Source organism: Hyla sarda, chromosome 3, assembly GCF_029499605.1.
Source record: "Hyla sarda isolate aHylSar1 chromosome 3, aHylSar1.hap1, whole genome shotgun sequence".
In the NCBI taxonomy this organism is placed as follows: Eukaryota; Metazoa; Chordata; class Amphibia; order Anura; family Hylidae; genus Hyla; species Hyla sarda.
In genome coordinates, this window is record NC_079191.1 from 406720481 (window position 1) to 406743460 (window position 22980).

The 22980-nt window shown below is 45.3% G+C and overlaps 1 protein-coding gene across 3 annotated transcripts in view; it reads left to right on the top strand.

The window, feature by feature from the left end:
• The window catches only part of THADA (THADA armadillo repeat containing), a 706980-nt gene that overhangs the window by 654123 nt on the left and 29877 nt on the right, over positions 1-22980 (top strand). Inside the window, exon 37 of one of the 3 annotated variants that reach the window (XM_056568135.1) lies at positions 6455-6675. The exons of the other annotated variants lie outside the window; for them this stretch is intronic. Within the exon in view, the coding sequence (XP_056424110.1) occupies positions 6455-6600 (146 nt within the window). The 3' untranslated portion in view covers positions 6601-6675. Of the gene's footprint in view, positions 1-6454; positions 6676-22980 lie in introns of those variants that run through there. 3 annotated transcript variants of the gene reach the window in all.

Consider the following 22980-nt stretch of genomic DNA (forward strand, 5'->3'; position numbering starts at 1 on the left):
GACTTGCATTGAGGGGGCATAGCTATGATGTCATGAGAGGTGTGGCCGATTCACTACATTTACTTCCGAACGCTGGCCAGTGGAGTACCCCTTTAAACCAGTATGTATTATCCCCCAACAATCCTAAAAATAGAGGAGACCTTACTGGGTTTCTCAGGGCCACTGTGTCTGACTTGGTGCAGCTTGTCTTTGTGATCCAGATATTGTACTCTAATTTAACCGTGGTCCTTTTTTTATTTATTTATTTATTTATTTATTATTTTTTTTTTTTTTTGTTAAGCCCGATATGCTCAATTTAAACAAGCTTGCAGACGGATCTGAAACTCCCATCATACCGCACTTCAGGGGTGAGTCATGGGGAAACAGGACAGAACAATGTAGATGAGTGTTCTGCAAAAGAGCAGTATCAAAGAATGCTGAAACTAAAGAATTCTCCGAGCGGCTCCGGTTTCCTAATTGCATGTTGGGCCGCTGCCAACCAGGCAAAATTATAAGTCGCATTTACCTAAACAATGAGCGGTTTATTATGCTGTAAATAATCATACATCAGGGTGTGGGGAGCAGATCCTCCGAACAAAGCCTGAGCCTTCCAATAAATAAAAGGCCTGGTATGTAAATATTTTACTAACATAAAAATTATTATTTTTTTATTAAACTTCGTCCCTTTGCAAAGCAGCAACAGGCCGTGTCTTGCCAGCTCCATTCCCGATTAAGCATTGAAAAACACTGAGTAACTGATTGTACCAAGGCCAGTAGAAGAGGTCAGCATTTACAGCGCCAGAAGTCCCATCCATAATGCCTGGGCCTGCTTTGTGTTCTGTTGCCAGCCTGAGATAAGCGGCAAACAAGGGTCGGATCAAACGGCATGTGCAGCCAGATTTATTCTAATGAGGAAAATTAATTGCGCTCCTTGATGTCTGCCAGCGATTTTCTTTCTTGTGTTCACATCTATTGGTGTCCTGTCTTGCAAGCTATGATAATCTGATGGGCAAAACGCCTTACAAGACTTTAGGCCAGCCGGGTGATCGATAGGACAGCACTAAACCATGTCTTCCTTGCAGAGCTGGGTCGTAGTTTGGGAAGAAGACCGAAGAACATGTAAATGGACCATGTATGATCTTCTCATGTTCATATGGATTTCTATAGTACACTGGTAGATGCTAGAGCTGGGCGGTATGAGCAAAAACGTGTATCACAGTATTTTTGTAAGTGATGGCGGTTCCACAGTATTTAACGGTATTCCCCCCCCCATGTGTCCTGGGCGCCGCTTCTCTTCCAACCCCCCCCCCCCCCCAATGAATTATCAGCTGCGCTGTCCCCACATCATGTCACCGCAAGCGCTCCTCTGCTTATCCTCCTATGAGTTGCGGGCCGCCGGCGCTAGAAATCTGTACTGTACTACAAATAACGTTTCCAGGGCTCTGGTACCGTCTTCACTGTCCTGCGCTGCGGTCCTCTTGCTGTTTACTTGGGACGGGAAAGTCACAGAGCCGCCAGCCTATCATCGTCCGGGGTGGGACATTGCTGCCGCCGGTAATAGGCTGAGCGCACTGTCATGTATGAAGCCGGCCTGCTCCTTACATGACAGTGGGCTCAGCCTATCAGCGGCAGAGGCGGGACATCGCTGCGGCCGGTGATAGGCTAACGGCTCTGTGACGTTCCCATCCCCAGGACTGCAGCGAAGGGACCGTGAGGCTGGTAATGGGGAACGTCGGAAGGTGAGTTAAAGTTTATTTTTGCAGCCCGGGCAACGTTATTTGTAGTACAGTACAGATTTCTATTGCCGGCAGCCTGCAACTCATAGGAAGATGAGCAGAGGAGCGCTTGCGGGTGACATGATGTGGGGACAGCGCAGCTGAAAATTCATTGGGGGGAGAAAAGCAGAACTCGCGGGTCACATATGATTAGTTCCCCGATGTGGGGACAGCATGCTGCGGTGGATAATACACTCATTCGAGGGGCCCAACCGGTATTGTGGTATGGGCAGAAATGCATATCGTGCAGGAAAAAAATTTCGGTATTCATTATGAATCATACTGATGATTGGCGTAATGGTCAAGAAATTTTAATTTACCAATTACTCGTTTCAGGTTGAGTACCCTTCATCAGGTTGGTACCAATCTGATGAAGGGTACTCAACCTGAAACGCGTAATTGGTAAATAAGAATTTCTCTTCGATCACTCCAATCGTCTGTGTGATTCCAAGGGAGAGGCAGCACCGAAAGAGCGAGTTTTTTATTTATTTTTTGGGTCTCTACTAGTGTTGAGAGCGAATATTCGAAATGCAATTTTTTACCACGAATATCGGCATGCGTAATGACAGCAAGAGAAGAAAGGAGTCCAGCGTCCAATAACTCAGAGGATGATATTTATTTCACCAGATGGTCATAACAGGAACACAAGGTACAGTGACGCGTTTCGGCCTTACAACAAGGCCTTAGTCATACACAACAGATAGTACAAGAAAGACCAATTTATATACATGTGGGTGGGCGGACATGACGCAACGGCACACCTGCAATCATAGGTGGACACGACGTCATGAACCACACCTACAAATCCAGGTATAACCTGCCCACATGTAGAAACTAGTAGCAACCGCCACTGCAAAGCATATAGAACATTGATAGGAATATCTATAAAATGATATATAATTTACCAAATATAAATGTTTTACATGAAAACAGTGTTAAAAAATACATAAACAAAGCAGTATCTTTATTACAAAAACATGTTAAATATATTAAAAGGAAGAAAGATGTCAGTATCCTTTTTATGTCACAGAAATCTATCTTCCATATTAATAACAAAAATAAAAATACCGCATATCCTGAAAACACTCACACTCATGATTTACATATGTGAGTGTATTGCGGAATTACGCTATTGCACTATGGAAATAACAGTTTGAACCATGATGATGTATCAGAAATTATATTAATAGAAGAGAGGAATATAAATGTTGATCAGTCAGATTAAATTACATGAAAAAAAAATTACCATTGTGAATAGCAGGAAGAAACAATATATAATACAAAAAATAATAATAAAAATTATATATAATTAAAACGAATCTTGACTGAAGAACATGTGAACACGTAGGCAGTGACCCGGGATAGAGGAAGAAACTCAAGAAGTGCATTAATAATGTAGAATGTGTCCATTCTTTTATTCAAACATATGCGTAATGACGAATAATTATTTTTTTTCCAATATGCAAATATTCACTAAATCGGCACCTCCAGAGGACACTGATTCCACCCTTCTTTTTTAGGTGAAAGATATAATCGCGCATGCGCACTATGCAAATTTCATTACGAATTTTCGCATTGGAAAAAAAGAGAACGAACATAGCAAATATGCAAATTTTGAAAATATAGGTCGAATATTTGTCCATATATTCACCAAATATTGCGAATTCAAATATGGTCTATGCCGCTCATCACTAGTCTTTACCTGTTTTATCACCTGGCACTACTACCCCAGTTGTGTGGGTTTTATGCGCATTTCGTTACACTCCAGGTGAGCAGATTGAACAAACATACTGATTGGGCCTCATTTACTAAGAGGTGTCGGGTTTTTACTAGTGGGAAAAGTTGTTTCAGACTTGCAGGATTCCTCTCTATTGACTATTGGGAAAAGTCGAGAACATTTTCTGACCAGCTTTTCTAGGTCGATATTTCCTGCCATTTACCCACAGGATTTTCTGTGAATTCAATAGTAAATCGGTCAGGTTGTGAAACCACGCCCCTTTTGCATCAGTCACGCCCCCTTTGCGACAGATCCCGCCCCTTTTGGCTTTTCACAGTGCAATGTCGGGTTTGACAGATTTTCCAGGCGCACACTGGCACAGACATGTCTCAGACACTCTGCGCCAAAATAACCAGACAAAAACTAGTCGGTTTCAGCTTTGGTAATAAACCAGGCGTCCCTATGCCCGGATAGCTGTTGGCTGCAGCCAATGGCTGTCTGGGCATGCTGTAAGTTGAAGTTTTAAAACGTCTAAAGGGCCACAGTTTGAGACCTCTGGTCTAGCACAAGATCAGCTACATATGAAATAGCTGGTAGCTGAAGACTCATTTGGCGGACTCAAATTGATCCTACTCGATCAATTTGTTTCTTCCCAATAGTATACATGGGCATACAAGACGTTCAGATACATACTAGATCATCAGCCAACATTTATCTTATGTGTATGGCCTACTTAAAGAGGACCTGTGGACAGCCCCAAAAATTTAGATTTAACTGTCATTAATTTAGGGCGCCCTGATAACACATCTTTTTTTTTTTTTTGTTTCATGATTTGCCCTTCTATTTCTCAGATATGAAGGTTTATAGTTTGTCTGACAGTTCAGGAAATCAGTCAGATGGGTGTGAACTTAATTTTAATAATAGAAGTGATCAGGTGATTGGGGGGGATTATACAGTCGGGGGGGGGGGGGGGGGGGTGTATTAGGCATACACGCCCCTCCATGTACAACATTCACACCCCCTGACTGTATAATCCCGCCCATCACCTGGTAATCACTCCCTTTTTTAAATTAAGTTCTCGCCCATCTGACTGATTCCCTGAATTGTTAGACAAGCTATAAACCTTCATATCTCAGGAATGGTTTATTAGGAAGCTGTAAAAAAGGTGTGTGATCAAGACATCATTAGATATTAAATAATAATGCAATCTCATTTTTTGTAGGGAAAATAGATACAGTGGTTGGCACAATCACTGCAACCTCCCGCACTTCATCTACTGCACCCGGTAATCACTAGGCCACATGGACCTAGGTGGGATAGGTGTAAAGTTGAAGAGGTGCTTTATCCTTGTACCGATAGCAAAAATAGCAGAATAAAGATCATCTGGATGTTCTCACCAGGAACATAGAACACTCATTATTTATCAGTTAGTGTAACATCACAAATGCTGGATTAAAACTTGGATGCCACAAATGAGGTTACAGCTGTTTCATGCCCCTTCCAGTCTTACAAAGCATAAGAGGGGGCGTGAAACGGCTGTAACCTCGTTTGTGGCATCCAAATTTGAATCCAGCACTTGTGATGTTACGCTAACCGATAAATAAAGAAAGAGTCTTCTATGTTCCTGCTGAGTGCCTCTGAATTATTTTATAGATGTACTAATTTTTTGGGGGGTTGGTTACAGGTCCTCTTTAAAGTAGTACTCCGCCCCTAGACGTCTTATCCCCTATCCAAAGGATAGGGGATAAGATGTCAGATCGCGGGGGTCCCACCGCTGGGGACCCCTGGGATCTCGGCTGCAGCAACCACCTATTGCGGCTTCTGGAAACACTGGAGGCTTCGGCTCCCGACGACGGTGACGTCACGACCCCGCCCTTCAATGCAAGTCTATGGGAGGGGGCGTGATGGCTGTCATGCCCCCTCCATTAGACTTGCATTGAGGGGCAGGGCATGATGTCACACGGGGGCGGGGCATGACGTCAAGATCTCCCGTCACCATGGTCGTGAGGCGTTAGGATGAGAGCCTCCAGCGCTGCCGGAAGCCGCAACAGGTGGGTGCTGCAGCCGAGATCTGACATCTTATCCCCTATCCTTTCGATAGGGGATAAGATGTCTAGGGGCGGAGTACCCCTTTAAGGAGCATATATACTACACTCAGCCTCTTCCGTTGTTGCATTGTTCTTTACTCACCCAAGACTGAACGATCACTTCTGAAGTTGAAGTTTCTTCTTATCTGATCACTACAGGTTCCAAAGGTTCAATCTGGGCACACAAAACGCCCCATTAAATAAATGGGTGAACATGAAATAGATAGTTCTTTACATTAGTCCTCTCTCATCTGACTTAAGGGGGTTATCCAGGAATCGAAAAATGGAGCCAGTTTCTGTAAAAAAAAAAAAAAACGCTTCCCGTCTCTCCAGGTTGGGTGTGGTTCCGCAGCTCAGTTCTATTGAAGTGAATGGAGCCAAGTTTTAATACCACACCCAACCTGGAGACAGACAGTGAGCGGTTTTTGAGAGAAATTATCTCTGTTTTTCGATTCCTGGATAACCCCTATAACATGAGGGTGTCTAGAGGACAAATCAATAGGTATTGCCTAACCCAGTGTTTCCTAACAAGAGTGCCTCCAGCTGTGGCAAAACCACAACTCCCAGCATCCCCGGACAGCCAACGGCTGTCCGGGGATGCTGGGAGTTGTAGTTTTGCATCAGCTGGAGGTAGACTGGTTGGGAACCAGTGGCCTAAATATGGTGGCAAATAGTTGCACAATTTTACCGATAAAATTGCTTGTCCAAAATTCCTGCAATCTCCATAACTTCACATATTCCGACCACTATGTAACCGAACAATTACACGTCTGTTGCGCTGGTTTAATAAGCAATATGACCACCGGGACAGTAATCAAGATTAATGGAAACTTCAGATTAAGCGCAACTGATAGATTAAGCCAGATCATGCTCTCCCCCCCCACCACCATCCCCAGGGGACTCTGCACATGAAGGAGCCATTGTGGACAGAGAAGAAGTGTCCGAAAATAAAACTGAAGATCCTACAGGAAATTGCAAATCTCTGAGAAAGAAACGGGAGGTCACAGCGAGGGGATCAGGACGGGGACCAGACGAATGTTAAGACGCTGCAGTGTCATAGAACAGAGGCTGTAAACCCGGGAGGAACCTCGTCTGGTGTCATTTTTCCATGACGTCCCAAGTGGAAACAAACAAAGAGCGAAAATATGAAGAGAATGTAATAAAGCAAATCTATCCAGGTCTTGTTTTCTTGCATCATTTTTTATATAGAGGTCGCCCCATTTCGGAGAATGGCTGGGGTCCATGATATAATTGGGGGAGCCAGGGCCAAAATGACGATAATGCAGAAACCACATGTGATCGCTGTCTGTATCCTTGTACCGTTCGTTTCTAATTTAAGCCTCAATGGGAATGGACTGTCTGCCGCATGTACTGTCAGTACGGAGAGTCCTTACCATATGAATACAGACTGCAGGAACACACTGGAAAATCATTTCAGTAGGGATCTGCTATTTTGATCAGTCAATGAATCACTGGTGTGATTTAAAGGGGTACTCCACCGCACACATCTCCGCGAACTCTGCTCCATGCCCGATGACTGGCGATGCAGGACGCCACACCCCCTCCATTCAAGTCTATGGGAGGAGGTGTGATGGCGCTGTACTAGCCGTCACGCCCGGTCCCGTAGACATGAATGGAGGGGGGCGTGGCGTGACATCACGAATGCGGAAGCTGCAAGCTTCCGTGTTTCGGACGCCACAGCTGCCGGCCCAGATATTACGGGGGTCCCTAGCGGTGGGACCCCCGCGATATAACATTTTATCCCATCTCCTTTGGATAGGGAATAAGATGTGTGGCAGAGTACCCCTTTAAACAGTAAGTGCGAAGCGTTGTGTCCCATTACGGGCAGATAGCCTCCCTTTAGGCTTTAAGATAACCTGTCATATCACAGAGAAAAAATAAATCTTCTATATGTTACTTACTAGGTCAGGCAGTTGCTTTACATGTCTATTGTATGTGTCTAGCTTCCGTATTTGGCTCTGTTCTGCTGCTCACTCATTCTGAAATTCACGGCTCAGGAAGGGACGTGTCCGAGGCTAGCACTGAGCCCGGCTTCACTCACCGTGCATTCACTTTCTCCCTGAGTCTGCTGTGCTGTGCTGGGTCTCTTCATCCAACCACTGCAGGCAGCTCTGTAACCCCCTCCTCTCTGTTTTCATGCTGCAGTCTGATAGGACAGGAGTGAGCATGTAGGAGTGCTAGTCCTGCCCTCACTTACTGCACTCTGTCCCTGCTTGTACTTCAGCTGAGACAAAGATATTGTTCTGGACGGTATGGGGACAAGTGGTCTTTTTTTTTATAAGCCATGATTTCTATAAAATTGATATACATTTCATTATGAAGAATATTAGAAAGGTTAAAGGAGTATTCCAGCGCAACATAACTTATCCCCTATACAAAGGATAGTGGATAAGTTATAGATCGCGGGGGGTCCGAGCACTGGGGCCCCCCGGGATCTGCTGGACGGGGCCGCGGCAGTCTGCAGGAAGTGCAGTTTCGTCCCCAGCAGAAAGCTGCGGCAGACACGCCCCCTTCCATGTATCTCTATGGGGCACATGGAGGGGGGCGTGTTGGCCACCGCGTCATGCGGGGATTGAACGCCCCCTTTCCAGCATACTGCCGCAGCCCCGTCCACGAGATCCCGGGGGGGGCCCCAGCGCTCGGACCCCCCCGTGATCCATAACTTATCCCCTAAACTTCAGATAGGGCATAAGTTTATTGCACTACAGATGTCCTTTAATGTTTTGCCAAGATGTGCAACAAATAAAAAATTCTAGTGCCCCCTTTAATATGCATATTTAGTGGTCAATTCCATTTTTTCTCTCTGTCCATATCAAAGTCGTATGCTTCCATAAGAAAGTGAACACAGTAATCAGCGGTATTCTCTGGACGAACCCAACATTAACGGGGGAATTTTTTATTGGTTTTACACTTTTTTTTGTGGTAAAAAGCTGCAAACTTTCGCGCAACGGGTCAAAAAGTCACTTTATTTATTTATTTATTAATTATTTTTTGCCTTGTTATTCAAAAATCTGCACATTTTTGCTTGAATATGGTTTATGCCCAGACAGCAATGCTTGGAGTTGTAGTTTTGCAACAGCTGGAGATCTGTATTTGGAGACGACTGCTAAATAGAGATGTACAGAGATTTATTTATTTTTTCTTAAAATTTACCCTATTAGGCTGGGTTCACACCACGTTTTTCAAATACGATAACCGTATACGGTTTTCCGCAAAAAAACGTATACGACCGTATCCGAAACCGTATCCATAGAGAATGCATTGTAAACCGTATTCCAAATGTTGTGTACGGTTGCATCCGTTTTGCCTCGGATACGGTTTTGCCGATTTTTCAACCGTAGGCAAAAACGCTGTCGACCACGTTTTTGCCTCCGGTTGGAAAACCGTATGCGAACCGTATGCGGTTCTTTTAACATTGTTGTCTATGAGAACCGTACACAGAATTTCAGAATACGGTTGCACACGGTTTTGCTAATCCGTTTTTGGAGTTGACACATGCGCAGATTGGAATTTCAATAGAACAATAGTAACTTTATTAAATTGCTGGAAAACTAATTCCAACAAAATAGCAAAACCGTTGGCAAAAACTGATGCAAACGGATAGAACCGTACGGGGAAAACCGTATACGTTTTAATTTGGAGTCATACGGTTGTATAAGGTTGCATACGGTTTTTGCCATACGTTTTTTAGCGGAAAACCGTATACGGTAACCGTATTTGAAAAACGTGGTGTGAACCCAGCCTTAGAGAGCAATATTCTGAATAGAGCATCACACTGAGCACCATATGGCGGCACTCGCATGTTCATGAGATCCTTTTGCAGACATGGTAGACTTGAAAGGCAAATCTTGCCCAAAAAGATTGCAATCTGTAAAGACACCTGGCTAATACCATTAACTGCATTGTGATACCCCCCCCCCCCCACCCCACCTTTCCCCATAAGTCAGTCACAGGCACTGTACAAAGTTTTTATAACCTCTGTATCGCTTCCATATATTATTTCTAGGTGTATTGATAGCCCGGGGGCCGTGTTACTCTATGGCGTGTTGTCACTTCGGGATCAGTGTGGTCGTGCGCCAGGCCCTACATGAATACCTCCTTTATTATCACTCGCACTACTATAGCACTCATGATCAGGAGGGCTCTTCAGTGGAGAAATATAATATTTTGCACCTTCTAACATCCCACCGATTCGCGCTCTCAGTGATAGATGAGACTTTAGGAGCCGTGCGTGTCCGCGTATGTACACATGCTGTGAAAATATGTTTCTTCTAGCATGAACAGGGACATTAGAAAGAAAGCTTGTCTGGATTAATTTCCGCCCCAGCTCAGAAACTCAACAGTAGCTTGTTCTCAGATATAAATTTGTCCTTTTCATTTCGGCCGGGACCATGATACTTTGAAGTGCCAGAATATAATAAAAAACCCAGCTGTAATATAAGCAATTTACCTTGTCACCTAGAATAGTGGTTTCCAATCTTCGGCCCCTCCAGCTGTTGCAAAACTACAACTTCCAGCATGCCCGGACAGCCAACGGCTGTCCGGGCATGCTGGGAGTTGTAGTTTTGCAACAGCTGCAGGGCCACCATTTAGATATATTAAAGGGGTACTCCGGTGAAAAACTATTTTATTTAAATCAACTGGTGCCAGAAAGTTAAACAAATTTGTAAATGACTTCTATTTAAAAATATGAATCCTTCCAGTACTTATCAGCTGCTGTATCTGCACTTGATGTAAGAGGATCCGAAATAAAGTACACACTGAAGCATTACAGAGTGGTGAGTACCCTGTGTTTTCTAACTTTGGAAGCAGATTTGTAAATTACTTCTATTAAAAAAAAATCTTAATCCGTCCAGTACTTATGAGCTGCTGTATACTACAAAGGAAGTTCTTTTATTTTTGAATTTCCTTTCTGTCTGACCACAGTGTTCTCTGCTGACACCTCTGTCCATGTCAGGAACTGTGCAAAGTACAAGCAAATCCGCATAGAAAACCTCTCCTGCTCTGGACAGTTCCTGACATGGACAAAGGGTGTCAGCAGAGAGAGAAAGGAAATTAAAAAATAAAAGAACTTCCTTTGTAGTGTACAGCAGCTGATAAGTACTGGACGGATTAAGATTTTTTTTAAAGAAGTAATTTACAAATCTGCTTCCAAAGTTAGGAAACACAGGGTACTCACCACTCTGTAATGCTTCAGTGTTTACTTTATTTCGTATCCTCTTACATCAAGTGCAGACGGTAGTGCAGGGGTGTCTCGCTGGGCAACGGTGCCGTTTCACGCTGGACTTTCGCTTGGACTGGGTGCATATACAGTGAGCACGACCCGTAGCACAGTGTTGAGATCCCTGCCAGTGTTAGCGTCCATCCACACGAGGTGCTTGAGCTCAGCAGTGCCGAGGTCCTTTGTATGGAGATTGTTAATTTACAAATCTGTTTAACTTTCTGGCACCAGTTGATTTTAAAAAAAATAATATTTTCCACTGGAGTACCCCTTTAACCCTTTATAGTGATGATCACCATGTCACCCTACACTATTAGCATAGGGTGTCGTGGTGCTGTCGAAGCATGCTAGGCTAATAGCATGGCACACAATAAAGAGGGATATCATGTAAAATATTTATATATTCAGAAAAATTGGGTTACATGACATTTCAGGTAAATGGCGTAAGTAGCGTAGCGAGCTTTAAAAGTCCCATTCTGGGGAGTAATTTGGCTTGTAAAATTCGCTACGTCACTAACATAGCGAGCTTTGCAAGAACCATGCGTGCCAATGCTAATAGCTTAGGGCATCATTGGGCTTGCAAAGGGTGGTACGGAAATAGCATAGGTTGTAGCGTAGGGCAGAATGGGGCTTGCAAAGTGTGCTATGCAAATAATTTAGGTAGTGGCTGTTGATCTCCACTAAGAGGTGTGCACCGGGAGCCAGGAGGTCAGACAAGCGTTGGGCTGACTTTGCCGGATGGACGCTTACCTGAACTGTCAATTAGGTGCCGGTGTCCTGCCCCGCATTTGGAACAGTGTGGGCGAAGTGGTAAATGGTGTTGATTGGGAAAACCCCTTTAATGTTAGGCTTCCCATACACATCAAATAGTTGTCAGCCGAATGGCTGTTGCTTAGATCATTTTGTGACATTAGCCGATCCGGAAGTTCCTAGGAGCGTTACATGCCTCAACCTAGTCACTATAAGGTTCTGGGTCCATTCTGGTTGATTCACGTTTTTGGTTGTTTCTGCTTTTTTTTACCCCAATGGCCCCAAAACAGGTCAGAGCACAACTGACACCACCAGGTCATCACCGGGTCCCAACGGATCACATTGACTTGAATTGGGTCCATCGGGGATTTGGTAGTTTACTGGAGTTTAGCAGAGTGAAAAAAATTGTGCATGCACTATTTATTTCCTCTGTGAAACTCCTGTCGTTACGAGGGACTTGCCGATGGAGAGCCCTTTAGCAGAGCCCGACGTCGATGTGAACCTAGCATTAGCTTATCTCTAGGGGCCAACATTATAAATAGTTTTTTCAAACTCGAGTGCTACTTTAGATGTCTTTGTCGGGATAAGTATATGAACCTTTAGGCAAAGCTGTGCCTGGATTGAAGAGAAGGTTTTGCGTGATAGAGTACCACAGCGCACTTGACCGGCCAATCGGTGTCCGCAGTTAGACCTCACCCGTCTAATACTGATCAGAGGTGGCTCTAGACTTTGTGATGCCTTAGGTGAAACTCCAACATGAGGCCCTCACTGACACTCATAAATACAAGAGATAGGCAAGTGATAGTAAAAATTAACTATATAAATTGCATATTGTATGCATCACTATTCATTTTACATTCTTAGGGGGTGAGTTAGGCTGCAGCGAGGCACCCACAAGAGCAAGGCCTTATGCGGCTGTCTAACTTGCCTAATTAGAGAGCCGCCTCTGATACTGATGGCCTAAGGATGCTAAAGTCCCAGAAAACCCCTTTAATTCAAAAATATCAAAAAGGGAATTTTCACTACCAGTCTGTAGCCTTCCCATACAGGTTTGTACCAAGCCTCAGTGTGACGAGATATCTGAGCACATCTAGAATAAGATTTTGGTCTGTCCACGTGTCCAGCTGATATCTAGCTCCTGTATTGGCCGCTTCTCGTGACCTTCGGCCTGCACTGTGGTTTCTGCACTTTGGACTTTAACGAAAATATTTGCAGACAAATATTTCAGTGTAGACTGGGTGTAGTAGTAAACATGTGCGATCTTATTGTGTTCCTTACTGGAAAATATTACATGTGATTTCATTTAAAAAAAAAATATATTGTTTTTGTGCAGTCTAAACAATCTTTAATTTGCACTTACAGTAACCTTACCTGTCATGTCACAAGCCGCATGTGATCATTACATGACCCCGTCACATTGTCATCCGTCAGAAGTAAATACTGATGGTAAATGCAAGCAAAGATCTCAGAAACTATAATGACCTCATACACATAATAATAGAGAATTTTAGAATTTTTCATTAAACATTGAGGAAGTTTCATTTTATGGAAGTGGAATATCCCTTTTATGGGCTCTGGAGGCCATTACGGCTGCTCTATAAGAAGAATCTGCTGACTCCACTGCAGATCATTCTAGTTTTATGTGCGTTTCCCATCCCTTTATATTACATGATCAGGCAGATTTCCCAATCATCTAGTCCAGCGATCAGCTGATTTTACCCCTGGTGAGAGAAGCTTCAGCCAACCATGCATTTTCCATTTAGATAATACATTTTATGTAGCAACAAAATATCCTTCAGCCCATTTCAGTTTTGGAATTAACAAACAGTAAAATCAAAAGAAAAAACAGTGAGACAAAAGAAGTCCTTGTCCATAACAGCTGAAAATGTACAGGAGAGAGGTCCCTGACCATAAGAGATTACACTCTACAGGAGAGAGGTCCCTGACCATAAGAAATTACACTCTACAGGAGAGAGGACCCTGCCCATAAGAGATTAAACTCTACAGGAGAGAGGACCCTGCCCATAAGAGCTTACACTCTACAGGAGAGAGGACCCTGCCCATAAGAGCTTACACTCTACAGGCGAGAGGACCCTGACCATAAGAGCTTACACTCTACAGGAGAGAGGACCCTGTACATAAGAGATTACACTCTACAGGAGAGAGGACCCTGACCATAAGAAATTACACTCTACAGGAGAGAGGTCCCTGACCATAAGAAATTACACTCTACAGGAGAGAGGACCCTGCCCACAAGAGCTTACACTCTACAGGAGAGAGGACCCTGCCCACAAGAGCTTACACTCTACAGGAGAGAGGACCCTGTACATACGAGCTTACACTCTACAGGAGAGAGGTCCCTGTACATAAGAGATTACACTCTACAGGAGAGAGGTCCCTGACCATAAGAAATTACACTCTACAGGAGAGAGGATCCTGTACATAAGAGCTTACACTCTACAGGAGAGAGGTCCCTGTACATAAGAGCTTACACTCTACAGGAGAGAGGATCCTGTACATTAGAGCTTACACTCTACAGGAGAGAGGATCCTGTACATTAGAGCTTACACTCTACAGGAGAGAGGACCCTGTCCATAAGAGATTACACTCTACAGGAGAGAGGACCCTGACCATAAGAAATTACACTCTACAGGAGAGAGGACCCTGCCCATAAGAGCTTACACTCTACAGGAGAGAGGTCCCTGACCATTAGAGCTTACACTCAACAGGAGAGAGGTCCCTGACTATTAGAGATTACACTCTACAGGAGAGAGGACCCTGACCATAAGAGATTACACTCTACAGGAGAGAGGACCCTGACCATAAGAGATAACACTCTACAGGAGAGAGGACCCGGTACATAAGAGCTTACACTCTACAGGAGAGAGGTCCCTGCCCATAAGAGATTACACTATACAGGAGAGAGGACCCTGTACATAAGAGCTTACACTTTACAGGAGAGAGGACCCTGTACATAAAAGCTTATACTCTACAGGAGAGAGGACCCTCTACATAAGAGCTTGCACTCTACAGGAGAGAGGTCCCTGCCCATAAGAGCTTACACTCTACAGAAGAGAGGACCCTGCCCATAAGAGCTTTCACTCTACAGGAGAGAGGTCCCTGTACATAAGAGCTTACACTCTACAGGAGAGAGGATCCTGTACATTAGAGCTTACACTCTACAGGAGAGAGGATCCTGTACATTAGAGCTTACACTCTACAGGAGAGAGGACCCTGTCCATAAGAGATTACACTCTACAGGAGAGAGGACCCTGACCATAAGAAATTACACTCTACAGGAGAGAGGACCCTGCCCATAAGAGCTTACACTCTACAGGAGAGAGGTCCCTGACCATTAGAGCTTACACTCAACAGGAGAGAGGTCCCTGACTATTAGAGATTACACTCTACAGGAGAGAGGACCCTGACCATAAGAGATTACACTCTACAGGAGAGAGGACCCTGACCATAAGAGATAACACTCTACAGGAGAGAGGACCCGGTACATAAGAGCTTACACTCTACAGGAGAGAGGTCCCTGCCCATAAGAGATTACACTATACAGGAGAGAGGACCCTGTACATAAGAGCTTACACTTTACAGGAGAGAGGACCCTGTACATAAAAGCTTATACTCTACAGGAGAGAGGACCCTCTACATAAGAGCTTGCACTCTACAGGAGAGAGGTCCCTGCCCATAAGAGCTTACACTCTACAGAAGAGAGGACCCTGCCCATAAGAGCTTACACTCTACAGGAGAGAGGTCCCTGTACATAAGAGGTTACATTCTACAGGAGAGATGACCCAGTACATAAGAGATTACACTCTACAGGAGAGAGGTCCCTGACCATAAGAGATTACACTCTACAGGAGAGCTGACCCTGTACATAAGAGATTACACTCTACAGGAGAGAGGACCCTGCCCATAAGAGCTTACACTCTACAGGAGAGAGGACCCTGACCATAAGAGATTACACTCTACAGGAGAGAGGACCCTGACCATAAAAGCTTACACTCTACAGGAGATAGGTCCCTGACCATAAGAGATTACACTCTACAGGAGAGAGGACCCTGACCATAAGAGATTACACTCTACAGGAGAGGGGACCCTGTACATAAGAGCTTACACTCTATAGGAGAGAGGACCCTGTACATAAGAGCTTACACTATACAGGATAGAGTACCCTGTACATAAGAGCTTACACTCTACAGGAGAAAGGACCCTGCCCATAAGAGCTTACACTCTACAGGAGAGAGGACCCTGCCCATAAGAGTTTACACTCTACAGGAGAGAGGACCCTGCCCATAAGAGCTTACACTGTACAGGAGAGAGGACCCTGTACATAAGAGATTACACTCTACAGGAGAGAGGACCCTGCCCATAAGAGCTTACACTCTACAGGAGAGAGGACCCTGCCCATAAGAGCTTACACTCTACAGGAGAGAGGACCCTGTACATAAGAGATTATACTCTACAGGAGAGAGGACCCTGACCATAAGAAATTACACTCTACAGAAGAGAGGTCCCTGACCATAAGAAATTACACTCTACAGGAGAGAGGACCCTGCCCACAAGAGCTTACACTCTACAGGAGAGAGGACCCTGCCTACAAGAGCTTACACTCTACAGGAGAGAGGACCCTGTACATAAGAGCTTACACTCTACAGGAGAGAGGACCCTGCCCACAAGAGCTTACACTCTACAGGAGAGAGGTCCCTGTACATAAGAGCTTACACTCTACAGGAGAGAGGTCCCTGTACATAAGAGCTTACACTCTACAGGAGAGAGGATCCTGTACATTAGAGCTTACACTCTACAGGAGAGAGGTCCCTGACCATAAGAGATTACACTCTACAGGAGAGAGGACCCTGTCCATAAGCGATTACACTCTACAGGAGAGAGGTCCCTGACCATAAGAGATTACACTCTACAGGAGAGAGGACCCTGTCCATGAGAGCTTACACTCTACAGGAGAGAGGACCCTGTACATAAGAGATTACACTCTACAGGAGAGAGGACCCTGACCATAAGAAATTACACTCTACAGGAGAGAGGTCCCTGACCATAAGAAATTACACTCTACAGGAGAGAGGACCCTGCCCACAAGAGCTTACACTCTACAGGAGAGAGGACCCTGCCCACAAGAGCTTACACTCTACAGGAGAGAGGACCCTGTACATACGAGCTTACACTCTACAGGAGAGAGGTCCCTGTACATAAGAGATTACACTCTACAGGAGAGAGGTCTCTGACCATAAGAAATTACACTCTACAGGAGAGAGGATCCTGTACATAAGAGCTTACACTCTACAGGAGAGAGGTCCCTGTACATAAGAGCTTACACTCTACAGGAGAGAGGATCCTGTACATTAGAGCTTACACTCTACAGGAGAGAGGATCCTGTACATTAGAGCTTACACTCTACAGGAGAGAGGACCCTGTCCATAAGAGATTACACTCTACAGGAGAGAGGTCCCTGACCATAAGAAATTACACTCTACAGGAGAGAGGACCCTGCCCATAAGAGCTTACACTCTACAGGAGAGAGGTCCCTGACCATTAGAGCTTACACTCAACAGGAGAGAGGTCCCTGACCATAAGAGATTACACTCTACAGGAGAGAGGACCCTGACCATAAGAGATTACACTCTACAGGAGAGAGGACCCTGACCATAAGAGATTACACTCTACAGGAGAGAGGACCCGGTACATAAGAGCTTACACTCTACAGGAGAGAGGTCCCTGCCCATAAGAGATTACACTATACAGGAGAGAGGACCCTGTACATAAGAGCTTACACTTTACAGGAGAGAGGACCCTGTACATAAAAGCTTATACTCTACAGGAGAGAGGACCCTCTACATAAGAGCTTTCACTCTACAGGAGAGAGGTCCCTGCCCATAAGAGCTTACACTCTACAGAAGAGAGGACCCTGCCCATAAGAGCTTACACTCTACAGGAGAGAGGTCCCTGTACATAAAAGGTTACACTCTACAGGAGAGATGACCCAGTACATAAGAGATTACACTCTACAGGAGAGAGGTCCCTGACCATAAGAGATTACACTCTACAGGAGAGAGGTCCCTGACCATAAGAGATTACACTCTACAGGAGAGATGACCCTGTACATAAGAGATTACACTCTACAGGAGAGAGGACCCTGCCCATAAGAGCTTACACTCTACAGGAGAGAGGACCCTGACCATAAGAGATTACACTCTACAGGAGAGAGGACCCTGACCATAAGAGCTTACACTCTACAGGAGATAGGTCCCTGACCATAAGAGATTACACTCTACAGGAGAGAGGACCCTGACCATAAGAGATTACACTCTACAGGAGAGGGGACCCTGTACATAAGAGCTTACACTCTACAGGAGAGGGGACCCTGTACATAAGAGCTTACACTCTATAGGAGAGAGGACCCTGTACATAAGAGCTTACACTATACAGGATAGAGTACCCTGTACATAAGAGCTTACACTCTACAGGAGAAAGGACCCTGCCCATAAGAGCTTACACTCTACAGGAGAGAGGACCCTGCCCATAAGAGCTTACACTCTACAGGAGAGAGGATCCTGTACATAAGAGCTTACACTCTACAGGAGAGAGGATCCTGCCCATAAGAGCTTACACTGTACAGGAGAGAGGACCCTGTACATAAGAGATTACACTCTACAGGAGAGAGGACCCTGCCCATAAGAGCTTACACTCTACAGGAGAGAGGACCCTGACCATAAGAGCTTACACTCTACAGGAGAGAGGACCCTGTACATAAGAGATTATACTCTACAGGAGAGAGGACCCTGACCATAAGAAATTACACTCTACAGGAGAGAGGTCCCTGACCATAAGAAATTACACTCTACAGGAGAGAGGACCCTGCCCACAAGAGCTTACACTCTACAGGAGAGAGGACCCTGCCTACAAGAGCTTACACTCTACAGGAGGGAGGACCCTGTACATAAGAGCTTACACTCTACAGGAGAGAGGACCCTGCCCACAAGAGCTTACACTCTACAGGAGAGAGGTCCCTGTACATAAGAGCTTACACTCTACAGGAGAGAGGTCCCTGTACATAAGAGCTTACACTCTACAGGAGAGAGGATCCTGTACATTAGAGCTTACACTCTACAGGAGAGAGGTCCCTGACCATAAGAGATTACACTCTACAGGAGAGAGGACCCTGTCCATAAGCGATTACACTCTACAGGAGAGAGGTCCCTGACCATAAGAGATTACACTCTACAGGAGAGAGGACCCTGTCCATGAGAGCTTACACTCTACAGGAGAGAGGACCCTGCACGTAAGAGCTTACACTCTACAGGAGAGAGGACCCTCTACATAAGAGCTTACACTCTACAGGAGAGAGGTCCCTGCCCATAAGAGCTTACACTCTACAGAAGAGAGGACCCTGTACATAAGAGCTTACACTCTACAGGAGAGAGGACCCTGCCCATAAGAGCTTACACTCTACAGGAGAGAGGTCCCTGTACATAAGAGCTTACACTCTACAGGAGAGAGGCCCCTGTACATAAGAGCTTACACTCTACAGGAGAGAGGTCCCTGTACATAAGAGCTTACACTCTACAGGAGAGAGGACCCTGCCCATAAAAGCTTACACTCTACAGGAGAGAGGACCCTGCCCATAAGAGCTTACACTCTACAGGAGAGAGCACCCTGTACATAAGAGATTACACTCTACAGGAGAGAGGATCCTGTACATAAGAGCTTATACTCTACAGGAGAGAGGACCCTGTACATAAGAGCTTACACTATACAGGAGAGAGGACCCTGTACATAAGAGCTTATACTCTACAGGAGAGAGGACCCTGTACATAAGAGATTACACTGTACAGGAGACAGGACCCTGTACATAAGAGATTACACTATACAGGAGAGAGGATCCTGACCATAAGAGATTACACTCTACAGGAGAGAGGACCCTTTCCATAAGAGCTTACCCTCTACAGGAGGGAGAACCCTGTACATAAGAGATTACACTCTACATGAGAGAGGTCCCTGTACATAAGAGATTACACTCTACAGAAGAGAGGACCCTGTACATAAGAGCTCATACTCTACAGGAGAGAGAACCCTGTACATAAGAGATTACACTCTACAGGAGAGAGGACCCTGTACATAAGAGATTACACTCTACAGGAGAGAGGACCCTCTACATAAGAGAGTACACTATACAGGAGAGAGGATCCTGCCCATAAGAGATTACACTCTACAGGAGAGAGGTCCCTGTACATAACAGCTTACACTCTACAGAAGAGAGGACCCTGTACATAAGAGCTTACACTCTACAGGAGAGAGGACCCTGCCCATAAGAGCTTACACTCTACAGGAGAGAGGTCCCTGTACATAAGAGCTTACACTCTACAGGAGAGAAGATCCTGTACATAAGAGCTTACACTTTACAGGAGAGAGGCCCCTGTACATAAGAGCTTACACTCTACAGGAGAGAGGACCCTCTACATAAGAGATTACCCTCTACAGGAGAGAGGTCCCTGTACATAACAGCTTACACTCTACAGAAGAGAGGACCCTGTACATAAGAGCTTACACTCTACAGGAGAGAGGACCCTGCCCATAAGAGCTTACACTCTACAGGAGAGAGGTCCCTGTACATAAGAGCTTACACTCTACAGGAGAGAGGACCCTGCCCATAAAAGCTTACACTCTACAGGAGAGAGAATCCTGCCCATAAGAGCTTACACTCTACAGGAGAGAGGACCCTGCCCATAAGAGCTTACACTCTACAGGAGAGAGGACCATGTACATAAGAGATTACACTCTACAGGAGAGAGGACCCTGTACATAAGAGCTTATACTCTACAGGAGAGAGGTCCCTGTACATAAGAGCTTACACTCTACAGGAGAGAGGATCCTGCCCATAAGAGCTTACACTCTACAGGAGAGAGGACCCTGCCCATAAGAGCTTACACTCTACAGGAGAGAGGACCATGTACATAAGAGATTACACTCTACAGGAGAGAGGACCCTGTACATAAGAGCTTATACTCTACAGGAGAGAGGTCCCTGTACATAAGAGCTTACACTCTACAGGAGAGAGGATCCTGCCCATAAGAGCTTACACTCTACAGGAGAGAGGACCCTGCCCATAAGAGCTTACACTCTACAGGAGAGAGGACCCTGTACATAAGAGATTACACTCTACAGGAGAGAGGACCCTGTACATAAGAGCTTATACTCTACAGGAGAGAGGACCCTGTACATAAGAGATTACACTCTACAGGAGAGAGGATCCTGCCCATAAGAGATTACACTCTACAGGAGAGAGGTCCCTGTACATAAGAGCTTACACTCTACAGGAGAGAGGATCCTGCCCATAAGAGATTACACTCTACAGGAGAGAGGACCCTGTACATAAGAGATTACACTCTACAGGAGAGAGGACCCTGTCCGTAAGAGCTTACACTCTACAGGAGAGAGGACCCTGCCCATAAGAGCTTAACCTCTACAGGAGAGAGAACCCTGTACATAAGAGATTACACTCTACAGGAGAGAGGATACTGTCCAAAGTAGGAGAGGTTTGTTATGGGGATTTGCTTTTACTCTACACAGTTCCTGATACCAACAGAGATGTCAGCAGAGAGCACTGTGGTTAGACGGAAAAGAACTATGCAACTTCCTGTGGAGCATACAGCAGCTGATAAGTACTGGAAGGAATAAGATTTTTTTAATAGAAGTACTGTAATTTACAAATCCGTTTAACTTTCTGGCACCAGTTGATTAGAATTTTTTTTTTCCACTGGAGTACCCCTTTAAGCAGTGTCAGGGTTGAGGTGGAGATGGAGAACAGAGATGATTTTATATAACTGGCCAGTTTGGATAGGCCACTTTTTGTTGGGGCTCTGGCTTATACAAGGGTGCAGGGCCAGATTAAGGCTGCTTGGAGGACGGAGCACTTTAGTATAATGGGGCCCCCCTTCCCCGAAAATAAACCAATGCCGACACAGGCACATCCCTAAACCTCAAACCCCCCTGTGAATGTTTTCAATGATGACAGTTAACAAGCCTTCACATAGGCCTGGGCATTTCAGACTATGCAGCCCATTTTTTGGTGGGGGTCCATCTGCTGGGACCCCCATCAATTCCCTCAGTTCTAGTGGCTTCTCACCTACTGAAAATCTAGAACTCCCATAATGTCTTGAGAGCCTCAGGCATCATAGAAGTTGTGGTTTTGCAGCAGTTGGAAAGCCACAGATTGGGGTACAGTTTCACTGATAATCCCCTAGTCAGAAATAATACACAATGATATAACGGCTCACAGGTGACGTCTTCTCTGTTATCCTCCATTTTCTCCTTCATCCGGTCCAGATGGGGTGGCGGCTTCCAGCTACATCTTCCTCTCCAGAGTGGGATGCTCAGACATCATTGGTTCCTCACTTTGTCAGCAGATCCTTATAGGTAAAAATAATCAATATGAGCCTGTTAGACACACTGCCCCCTGAATATAACCCCTCCAAACACTAAGCCCCTGAAAATACGGCCACACACTGTTTCTTCTCAGTTTGGCTGAATCCCACCTCTCTACTGTCCTCCTCCAGACCCCTTTGCCCCTCCCCCCCCCCCCCAGACCTCTGTGTCCCTTCCTCCAGATCACTGCCTTCTCCTCCCTGACCCCTCAGTCACCCCAGACCCTTCAGTCACCTCAAATGCCTTAGTCCTCCTCCAGACCCCTATGTCCCCTCCTCCCCAACTCCTCAGTCACCCCCAGACCACTCCATCACCCCCAGTACTCCTCAAGACCCCTCTTTCCCCTCCTCCACCAACCCCTCAGTCACACCCAGACCCCCCAGTCCTCCTACAGATCCCTCAGTCACCCCCAGACCACTCAATCACCCCCAGTACTCCTCAAGACCCCTCTTTCCCCTCATTCACCAACCCCTCAGTCACCCCCAGACTCCTCAGTCCTCCTACAGATCCCTCAGTCACCCCTAGACCCCTACGTCATCACCCATCCTCCTCCAGACCCCTCTCTTCCCTCTTTCTCCCTCAGTCCTCTTCCAGAGCTTCTCATCACCCCTGTCCCTTTCTCCAGACCCCTTTGTTCTTTTTATTTAGACTCTGTTCCCCACATACTGTTTACTGAGTCCTGTCCCTGTACTATTACATCACTGTGTATTATCCTTGTACTGTGACATCACTGTATATTATCCCTGTACTGTGACATCATTGTGTATATTAACCCTGTACAGTGACTCACAGTACAGGGTTAATATGTACATTGACTCACTGTATACCTAATAGTCCTCCCTAATGCATAAGGACACTTTTTATACAGATATTGTCATAGTTCCTTTGGTTATATTGATGTTAAACACAGAACCTCATGTACATATGACAATAAAACAATTTGCATAGGGCTCATGGCTGAATTTAATATGTGAATTGCGC